This window comes from Gavia stellata, chromosome 7, assembly GCF_030936135.1.
Source record: "Gavia stellata isolate bGavSte3 chromosome 7, bGavSte3.hap2, whole genome shotgun sequence".
NCBI lineage: Eukaryota > Metazoa > Chordata > Aves > Gaviiformes > Gaviidae > Gavia > Gavia stellata.
The window spans coordinates 42,457,115-42,468,482 of NC_082600.1; the positions used below are offsets into that span (position 1 = coordinate 42,457,115).

The window sequence follows — 11,368 nt, forward strand, 5'->3', positions numbered from 1 at the left end:
CAAGAACAGCAGTGATTTTATTCTGCAGCTTTTCCATGTTTAAGAAGCCTTATTTACAGTTCCTTCTTCTAATCATGCAGTTAGTCAGTTTTGACTGGACTATATTCCTTTTTTTGCTAATGCTAAACTCAAATATGCCAGAACGTGTAGTTTAGGGGTTTTTTTCAACCAAACTTTTGATAGCATTTAATAGAGAGATAAAGTTTATCTTACGGGATTTGTTCTCCTCCAGACAATGTTGATTACCAATTTGAGGGGGATGGTCTTAATTTTATTATTTGTTGATTACATGTTTTTCAGATTAACTTAACTATCGCCTAATGGGTGACTTTTCTAATACTGTTTAGGTAACTCTATGTATAATAATACAAGGCAAGTGTTAGTAATACAAGTTTTCTGGTCTTTTAGAAACACCACAGTGTTCTAGGCATTGTTGAATTAATATTAACAACTTGAAGAGCACCTCTGTTAAGTTTTACATGCATTTTGTGTACAAGTTATCACATCGTGCCCATGTTACTACACTTCCACGATGAGGATATACATGTCAAACAGAAGGTAAGATTTGTATGAAATAATACACTGGAAGGCAGAATTAGCTGGGGAAGTTAAGGTAAAAAAAAGTTTGAAACAGTAATTCTGGCTCACTGCTGGGAAGATGAGCTGGAAGAAGTTCCTCTTTCTCTGAAATATTATTGCTCCCTGGCAGATCTATACCTTTCAGCTTTGGAATTTTACTCACATTCTTTCCATCCAGAATTCCACTTCCAAACTTTCCCATTTCTTAGTGCACCTCTCTTTCTAAAAAGAAAAGGGTAAAATAAGTATGGATTATTGGAGGCTGCAAGAACCTGGCAGTATAGACACGTCTAAAAAGCAATTCCATGGCTGACATCTCTTCCACTAATGTTACAAAAAAAGCTATGTATTACCTCTTTCCAAAGCTGAGATTGCAATGGAAACCACAGCCTTGGGAAGATTAATAGTCTCCCGTTGTGGGATATGTAGAATGACACATATTTCCGAAGATACAATCAGAGAGGAAATGATTGACTGATACAGAAAGATAATGGCTTTCTGCAAGGATGGTGTGCATGGGGGGAAAGGCATTGAAGCCCAGCAACAAATGTGACCAACACCGGAGTCTTTTCCATGTGCAAACCATTTAAATCACATTCACACTCAATCCAGCAGAGATGTAGTAGGCAAGTGTACTCTGGACTGAGATGGTTATTGAATCATTTTACTTCCCAGTGACTCACTCACCCACTGGCTGATAAGTGCATGGCACCAGCCTGCAGAGTCACTGGGAAGATCCATGTTAACAGCTTTCAGCATTTAGGGAAGGAGTTGTTCTTTGGGTATGGACTGTCTCCTTCCTGCAATGAGCACGGAGCAATACCTCAGCCACAGCTCAGACAAGCCCAGGAGTTGTCACAGCCCTACCTTTGTTCTCTGGACAACTCTCTTTCATGGTCGTCTTAATACCAAAGATGTTAGCAGAACAGGCATCCTATTACTATGGGCTAGAGAAACCTGAATCACCTAGAAGGAAACCCAGCATGAACACCAATAGAAGAAGCCTGAAAGAATCATTCAATTCAAGTGGCGAGTGGACTGTCTTCATGTTTTTAATAAAAGTTGCCATTTAAGAGGAAATATCCTCTAAGCATGGCAAAAGTGGAATAAAGCCAAAAGCTAAGTTAAGTTATTTATATGGATTATAAAAGATAAAAATGGCTATTTACAGATGCTAGTATTAACATATTTTGCCCCCACAGAGATGGTGGGCATGAGAGGGAGGCGGCTTCATTTTCTGAATCTTTGAAAAGAGATCAATGAAGTCACAAAAATCCAGCACAATGATACCTGTTTTCATGAAATATCAACAATGATACCAATATATATGGATATCTGTTTATGCAGACCCAAACCTCACTTAACATGGAAGCCAATGTGGACAATAAGGTCTTGCTGATCTCTCTGTGTATTTTCAGTCCTTACCTCTGATTTCAAAGCAAATGTCTCACGGAGCGTCTCTCCGGGTCTGATTCTAGCAACATTAAAAAGAACTGTGAACTGCATGTCATCTTTGGTGAGTGGATCTTCATCACACACTGCCAATTCTAAAATGTTCTGGTAGTAGAAGAAAATAAATAAGAGCTCTTACTGAGCTGCTATTACACAGAAAGAAAAAAAAAAGGTTATAGACTTTTGCAGCTGATTGACTAGCACAGTGGTATGAATAAAGAAACCTGTGCTTTCCTTCAGGAGTTTGCTAATGTGGAACACTGTCATTAAACCCAATCTTGGGAAACTTATCATGGAATAGAAGGCAACTACCTGTTACAGGGAGCTCCCACTATCCTGAGACAGAGAAGATGTCAGTGTTCTGCACCACACTGGTAACCCGCCCAAAGGACACACTTACTCAGTTTCTTCATCCCCAAAGTTCTCTTAACTAGACAGCTTAGGGTAGTATTAAATTTGCTGTCTACCCCACACCAACTCCTCCACCCTTCCCTTACAACCAGCAGAGGGAAAGCTCTTTCTAAATTAACCATCCGAAATAGCCCAGATGAAGCATGCTACAGCAGCACTTATTTCTCTCAGGTGACAACAAGGGGAGTCTGGACTTGCTCAGATGTAGACATTTATATCAGCAATGTCCATAACTAGCTGAGGGAAACACTACTCCTTACGTCTGCTGTTTGGGGCTAACCTGGCAGTTGCAAATTCTGTTACACAAGCATTTTCTTAAGTTATTTAAGTTATGTTGTTGATCAACAGGGTGTCAACTGAGGACTCCCAGCTATTCAAAATGGTGACAGTTCTATTTTTTTACTACCTCAACTTCTCTCTGGATCCTAAAGTAGAAAGTCTCATTCCAGACAGGGTTGTCAGAATTCTTGATGGTTTTGGTCTGAAGCTTTGCATTTGAAGCAGATGGCAACCACAAGCGCACATAACAGTCTGACGCAGTCACTGCAGCAGAAGAAAAATTAAAAACACGATACCAATATTATAGATTGAAAGTAGGGCAAGGCCATGATGCTGGGGACTAATAAATACTACTTCTTTTTTTTTAATAAGTAAAGGGACCATTGGTTGGAAGCAACCAAGGAATACCGTCTTGGTGTACTAATACCTGGGTAACTACAAGTTGCAAATGTACACATGCACACACAAAGTACACTAAGAGCCACGTTTCCCACGTGAAGAGAAAGGTATAAAAGACCCCACTGACCATTCATGAGGCATATTCCCTACAATTCCAGTCACCTATGTTTAAGAAAGTTTAACTGAAACTAAAGCTAGTTCCAAAAAGGGCTGTTAGGATGATTACAGGAAAGGAGAACACGTATTACAGAGAAGATCAGAGGAGACTGCCTTGCTCAGTCTAGCACCACAAACATGCGAAGGGGGCATGACGTCTGTCTAGAAGGGTTAGGCACTAGAGAAGGTCTGTTGCAGCTAAAGGCCGGTGTGGGCCCCAGAACATGAGGGCATAAGCAAGTCGGAGATCTTCATCTCACTTCCAGCCTATATCTACTCCTTATGGTTAGTGCAGTCAGTGCCTCGAGCAGCCATCCTTTGGGAAGAGCCGGGGTGGGAAAGCGCATTTACTTTGTGAAGCTTGACAACGGTGTGAAAGGAAATCTCCAAGGTGATGTCTTTCAGAGCTGGAGTCTGGACTTGACTGAAGATTTCTACTGCAGCCCGAGATGCCTAAATACTTCAGACTGGTATCAAGCAGTGAATAACATTGCCCCGCAAGGTTTTGGCAGGAAAGTGGAACTGTCCCTTCAATAGAGTAGATAGAAGAGATCATTGAAACTCAGAAATACAGGCCTCGTCACACTACCACCTTTCTAGTGTCCACCTCTGGGCGCTGCTACGTGGTATTTGCCACAGGAGTAGAAGAAGCCCTTTGGCGTGCAGTTACTCAACCAGCATGGGATTGGCTCCCTCTGGTCTCCCTCGCATCCGGGCTTGGCCAAGGTTGTGCTTGTCCCTGCACGGCAAGACGTGAACGGACTCAGCTGTAACTCAAGTAACTCACTGCGAAGTGACGCTTTTTTGGCTGAACATGTCGTTTTTCACTACAGGAATACACAGGCCAGAGGTTTCAAGAGTGTGAGAAAAGGCAGCTCAAGGTCTCTGTCCTGACTGAGGAACCCATGGGAGACCTCTGCAAAAATGGCAGCTGAATGCCTGGTTCATAGCACAGCTTGAGAAGGAGCCATAGGAGGCTGCGAGGGTGAGATAATGAGTTAAAGACAGTTGAACACAAAAGTACACAGATAAGTCTGTTTTGCCTGCATGTTCAGCATGTGCTTAGGGCTGGATCTGCAGAGGCCCTCCTTAACCAGAAACTATCAATATGATTTAACATGACTGGTCATCTGAGGACAGCAAATACCCCAAATGATACTGTATTTTTGAAATTCTCTAATTTAGCTGTGATTATCATGTATAATTGATACATTTCAATAAAAGGTTTCTAAATACATGGCCTGTGTGGCAAAATTCCAGTCCATGATATGATTTATACCCATTATGACCATCAAAACCAACTCCAAGCAGATTTACAGATTGCAGTGCCCACACAAGGTCCATCCTTATTGGCCCAGAAAATTCATCTGGGAATCTTGGTTTTTACCAATTCCCTGAAATGGCGCTAGATAAGTCCTCCAATCTAATGATACGTCGGGCATTTGATCTAATTATAGCCCTGGCATTAGTACTTCTGTTGCTCTGCTTTATGTACGTTGCTTGTATACCTTCAGAACTTTAGGAACATTGCTCATTGTGTAAACTCTGGAGGTGACTAAAAACACAATCAAATCACAACTCACACAGGTCTCTTGACTTGATGTTCTTGGCTTGTATGATTCTTACAGAAAGCATGTGGATGGGGCTAAACTTCATCTGCAGAGAAAACAAATGCAATTAGTTTTATCAGCTCAGAATACAAAAACCATATGTATTTCAAATAGTACAGGGGACAGCCCGTCCTTGTTGTGTTTCTGTTTGAAGTGAGGGGACCACCCTCCAGTGGAAATACACCATGGTAAGATGATAGCACGATTGTACACTGGGCTATTTGCTAACTAGCTTGAGTAAGTGAAGACAGAGAAAGAAAACACGGTTTCAAACAATGGTATGGAAAGCTTTTGTAGTCACCCTAGAGGTGCCTGTTTTCATACAGCCTGATGTATGCATGGCCATGTGATGGTTGTACTGCCAATCTGCCAAGGGTCCTGTGCCACAGGTGGGTCAATACTGGGCCTTCGGAAGGCAATACTAGGAACTTTCAGCTGCCTGCCTGGGTCCTGGCACAGCGCTGACACTGGGCCAGGACATGGCAGTTACCACAGTGCTTTAAAAGCTTCTGAATTTGTATCCCAACTAGGACTAAATATTCATGATGCTCCTAAGAAAGCCAAGATCACCAAAAGGCATCTAGAGGAGGACACTACTGACTTTGAGTAGACCATAGACCCAGCAGAGACCCTTCAGGTGAAGAAAAAAGTGTCCTGCTTTAGAGGCATAATATCACAGAATCCCACATCATTAGGTATCTTGAAAATACCTAATGGGAATGGAACCACTTCCCTTCCAGACATGAGATTTATTTCTATGACAGGCAAGCAATCATTGTAACGCCTATTTCAAGTTACTTGTTCCTAACTCTAACAAAGAATAAGCTTCCCAACCTAAGCTGATCAGAAAGTATTTGTCATTTTTAAACGACATTCCAATAAGCCTCAATAAAGACACATATACAGACACGTGACAATTTTAATACTGAAAGCAGGAAAATATTTCCTTCTTTTTTCAAATTGGAACATTTAAATTTCTTTTTCATTTCCTTTGAGTGTTCTATATTTTTTTTCATATTAGCAGGGCTTGTCAGCAATAATAAGCCATAATAACATACAGTTCTGCTACTACTAATAAATTAAAACAGGGCCACACCATGTTGGAAGTGTTCCATTAGTTTGAATGGCAGCTTAAACTACACACTGACTGAAACACTGTCCCTCTCTAAATGAGAATGTCCCATTACAGTGCAACAAAATAATCTGACAATTTGATTTTGAAAGATAGCACCATGATTAATTTTCCTGACACTGAAATGATTAATTTTGGAGATACAAGGAGCTAGGGAAGGAGGAACTTCTCTATAGAAGGGGTCACTCACTACAGTTAATCTGAAATTCTTTTAAAATGGGGTGGGGACTACTGGAGAAGTTTATCAGAGATAAGAACAGCCTTCATTCAGTTTCATTCAGTTTTGTTTAGAGGTAAATGACATTACATCAAATGGATACCATTTAAACTGTGAATTAGCACGTTCAAATAAAGGCTTAACATTAAATTTTATGATGTCACTTTTAAACTTACATCCTTTTTAAATTCAGATTAATATTCAAGAGTTGCCCTGAGCAGAGAAACCCTGTTGTTAAACCTACAAAATCACAGATTACTCTGTCTCGTGGCCTCTTAATGGTTGATTGAAACACTTTTTGTATAAAAATGCAAGACACATTTGTTCTTGTGTGACAAGAATAATTTCTATTATGTTTTCCTCCAATTTAAAACTGACATGTTTAAAACCTTCTGAGTTTAATGCATTATGGACATTACAAGTTGCAGTTGGGACACTTCCATATTATTCCAGTTGTCCACTGCATGAATTCAACTTTAATTTTCCTGTGCAAATAGTTATTTAACATAGAAGTACCAACTGGAACACTCAGTCAGCATTCCTAGTGGGTTTCATTAACATGAAATATTGGATTAGGTAGCCAATGACAGGGCTGACTGTTTTTAATTAATATGTTAATTCTGTGTTATTTTGTAATCAACTTCCCCCTTACTCAACAGAAGCCCAAACCACTCTCAGAGTCTGCCTTCACTGGAGAAACAGATGTTGGTACACAATTTGCTTTGAATCTTTTGTGATGAAAATTTTATAATTGCTTAGAAAATCGGTGCGTCTGCAGTTCATGATCAGAGTACTCTGAGTTGTGATAGGTGTCATGTTTTCATCCTCTCCCACCAGAGCCAGAGAGCCTCACCCCTCACCCCTCCTCCCTTCCCCTTTCAACATCAATCACTTCCCTTAAACATGTCAACATCTGCCCGCCAATGGAAACATCATCAAAGATGACTGATCACTACTTCTGGTTTATGCAGCTTAGTCCTTGTTTTGTTGCAGGGTAAAAGATAAACAGATTCAGATGGGTAAATGTGGCCATAGTAAAGCCTATGGGCTATGCCAATCCCCAGGGGAAGCCAGAAGCCATCCTGCTCCGAAGACTGCAGTTACTCCAGCCTGTGATAACCTTCCAGAATTGGGCTAATTCTTTTTTTCATCAGAAGAAGGCGGAGCTAATTTTCGGCCTATTGGGGTCTGATTTGCATGGTCTAAAATAACACCCTTGCCCAAAAGTGGTGGCACTCCAGAACACCCTTCTAGAAAAAATAATTGTGGTTAGAGATGCCATTTGCTATCTTCATAACATGAAGAGCAACATGTAATTTCATGATTAATACAAACTGATAAACACAAAAACCATATTCAGACAGCTCTCGACAGACTTGCAGCTGTACTGGTCTTGCTCTTTTTAGTTAACTTCCTTGGGAGAACCATAGTTCCCTGCATAGGCACACAGAGAGTAACAAAACCCCTCTGTAAATATCCAGAGTCAAAGGTAGCTTTCCCAGAAGTGCATCATTCTATTTTTGCTGGGAAATTAGCAGTGCCACACTGAAGCCAATGACAGAGTGCAGGATTCAGCTACCTGTGTATGTTTGCATCCTAGACAATAACACTCCAGACCAATAAAAAGTAGCATGTCCGGAGTCCCAGAGAGTAGGCTAAAAAATGCAAAAAATAAAACCCAAAACCCCAAACTTCTATTCACTTGATAGCATTTAGCACTAAGCTACATTTCTGTACTCTCATACAAATTTTGGGGGAGCCATTTCAGGTCTAAAATACGGAAAAGTCAATGAACAGAAGATACAACTAGCACAGCAGAATTGCCACAGCTGTGTCAAACCTTAACAAACTGAAAATTCACATCTGTTGCCAACACCTCATTGATTGTAATAATACACATTTGCTGGCCTACTGTCTGGCTTCCAGAGAATAGTCATACGCCAGTCAGCTTCAGGAGGACATGTAATTCTCCTGTTTACAGGGGGTTAGTCACTTCAAGGTTTCATCCCAAAAAGACAACTTTGAGAATATTAAATCTTCTGCAAGTTCATTAATAATGAGGAGCCTACTGAGACAGTCTTTGGATGGCAGTGAAAGAAGAAAAACCTACCAAGAGCTCATATCTTTGATTTCACTCCTTATTGCCCCTCATGCTGCTCCTAGAACTAGATCTCATGGCTACCTTCACTAGAAGGTTATTCTTCTAGGGCGTAGTTTCTGCAGAGCCTGGCAATCTGGGAACCTCCTCCCATGACCACCTCTTTTTTCTTTTCTTTTCTTTTTTTTTTTAAAAGTCTTTGTTTTATATATGTTGGAAGGCTGATTCGCATCTCAGCGTTTTGCTCCCCCTGCACCAAACCTAAGCAGTTCTCTGAGTGGAGTTATCACCATGGGATAACACCAAGTTATATGAAGTTTTATATGAGGAGTTTGCTCTCTGTCTTTTGATATTCTGTAAATAGCTGTAGGATTTATCACTCAGCTTTATCAGTATCTTTCAGACATGAATAATTACTTCCTTTCACGGATTACTTTTTCTTTCTCCAGTGGTGTACTAGAAGCAGTACAGTATCTTATGTACAAGATCTCACACCAAATGTAATCATTTGGCATATTATTACCATTTATTTTATCTTAGATACTGAGGTTCAACTACAACTTGGCAATTTATCAGATTGAGGTTAAAGCTATAAACTTATAAACTATAAAAAAGCTTCATGACCAGCCTGGTTCTCTCTTCCACGTAGATTCTTTAACATCTAATATGGGCTGAGTTTATTGGCTCCTCCATGAGTGAGAATATTGCTAGCAATTTGCCCTTCCAACCAGCTGCCTATTTTCATTAAAACTAGAGGAATGCAAAGTTCTGGTGGGAAAAGCAGCTGACTGAAGAAATATGCAAAACCAGGAGAGGGGATAGAAGGACAGAACATGACCATGAAAGCTGCATTTTCCTTGGGAATCACAATTATCCAAAATGTTATCACTGGAAGTTGAAGAGTTAGTGAGTAAATCTAATTTGCCTTACAAACATTTACTGCCATTTCATGTTATCACTGATGGATTGTTTCAAGAGTTATTGTGGATTTGGGATGCATCCCCTGTTCATATTCTATCAGTCACCTCTTTACATGTATGAGTGGGTCCCTCAGGGCTTCATATTGTGAGAATTTCTGAGTATTTTACCAGATAAAAATTATTCCATAGTTCACAAAATAAAACTGCTAAAGAGTGATTATTCTTGTCTGAGCAGGAGAAAAGACCCTGTTATGATTATCAAGAGCATTCCCAGCAAGATGTAAATTAATATTGTCCCTCACTTCTATGCCAATTTGGTAGCTTTTTTAAACAGAAAAAAATTAACTGGGAGACTTTTAGTAGATCTTCCTAGGTAGTTCAAAGTATCCACACTTTTTCAAACAACTTGCTTTTTTTAATATAAAAGAAGAAAAAAACCACAAAACCACTCTGTTCTGATTTCCGTATATATTTACCAATTTACACGAACTGAAAAATGCATTTGCCTGACAGAAAGGCAGAGCCACCTGCAGTATTGAATGAATCTCCTTCCTTGGGAATAGAAGCTTTCTGACCTGAAGCTATGCTTGTACTCTAACCTTTTGGCTGTGTTGCCTATTAACCAGGAGTACGTCTATACTTGTGGAATAGCAGTTGTAGCATTAGGATGAAATGCAAGAACTTCTGCTGTAATTGAGACTTTCTAGATAAAATTATACCTAAGCTATCTACTCATTTATCAGATCCAGAATCTTATTAGGTACAACATTGATATTTAAAATTGATACATAATATTTATATCTAAGATAGACAGATAGCTCAGGTAGATAGATTAGATACAAATTTTATCCAGAAAGTACCTTACATTTACAATTTATATTCTTTGTCCTGAGCATCTGATGTTTGAATATTTTTAATCTATCATTTGAGCTACTGATATTTTCCTGAATCTTTAACTTCACCTGCAAATATTATCATGGCACAATGATAGTAAGTATTCTTTATTCTTAATTATTTATTTTTAATAAGCCATAGCTTATAAACATTGTTTCTCACTATATTTAAAACCCATGAATGCCCATATTTCTTTTAGTTGCTGCAAAATTTGACATAGGGTTTGATATATAAGGCACAGTTACTTTGTTAATAATTCACATCTTGCATTTCAGACGCTCCGTCCATTACTTTTTAAAGATATACATGAGAAAACAACTCTCAGCTAATAATTCTGTTGATTTATACTAAAAACTATCAATTAAAATCTCTGAATGGAACTTACTATTAGAAAACTCAAGTCCAGACATGAAATATTTTCACTAGAATCACAGACACTGTAAACATTACATTAAAGATAGCTAAATCAGCCAAATAGCTCATTAGAACTCTTCCCTGTAGCTAAAGTGATATAAATTATGCTTTGTTGCTAGAAAAAGCTGTTGGGTATTTTCAGCTGGGGCAAGCAACGAACATGTGCTATCCTGAGAAAAGCATGCAGTAGGGCTGAAGCACATTCATTTTACAGTGAGGTAAACTCATCAAGGCCAGCCCTCTCTTCCTTCCCCGTCTTCACTCCAGCACGTACACCTCACGATAAAAGAATAAAAGAAAAGGGCGACGTTTTCGCCGCGTTTTCGCTGAAGCTCTCTTACATATTAGTTGCGATGAGGTAAAAGGGGAAAACGGTAAATTTGCAAAGTTCAAGACGACCCTGCCGCATCGCACCAGCAGCAGTTCGTCTCCGCATCTCAGCAGATGCAAAGAGGAGGGAGTTTGCTCACGAGAACTGGAGCAGGCAGGTCCCAACAGCAAGGTGCCGGGCCACAGCAAAGCGCGGAGCTGCAGTTCTCTTACCTTGGCTGGTGGGCTCCCCATGACGCGCAAGATGGCGACAGCAACAGAAAACCCAATTTGGGTAACAGATCTGTCAGCTGACAAACACGCTCACAGCTTGTTGTTGCTGCTGAAATAACATGAAGGACACATATAATTTATACAGGCGCTGAGCTCCACCCTCTGCCTCCTCTGCGTGGGGAAGAGTCTGCCTACGTCTGAGAGGGAAAGACCTGCCATGTCAGGGGTGAGAGGAAAGCTGCAGTTACCACATCTTTGCCTGTC

General features: G+C 40.0%; 1 protein-coding gene across 1 annotated transcript in view; it reads right to left on the minus strand.

Annotated features, from left to right (window-relative positions):
* Nucleotides 1-11,125, minus strand: part of LOC104263966 (cytosolic phospholipase A2 beta) — a 29,704-nt gene extending 18,579 nt beyond the window's left edge. Inside the window, exons 1-6 of the mRNA XM_009820861.2 lie at nucleotides 11,105-11,125; nucleotides 4,860-4,932; nucleotides 3,628-3,804; nucleotides 2,849-2,985; nucleotides 2,005-2,136; nucleotides 743-801 (exon numbers count right to left, since the gene is read on the minus strand). Of these exons, the coding sequence (XP_009819163.2) occupies nucleotides 743-801; nucleotides 2,005-2,136; nucleotides 2,849-2,985; nucleotides 3,628-3,804; nucleotides 4,860-4,932; nucleotides 11,105-11,125 (599 nt within the window). The remainder of the gene's footprint in view (nucleotides 1-742; nucleotides 802-2,004; nucleotides 2,137-2,848; nucleotides 2,986-3,627; nucleotides 3,805-4,859; nucleotides 4,933-11,104) is intronic.
* Nucleotides 11,126-11,368: the final 243 nt, after the last annotated feature.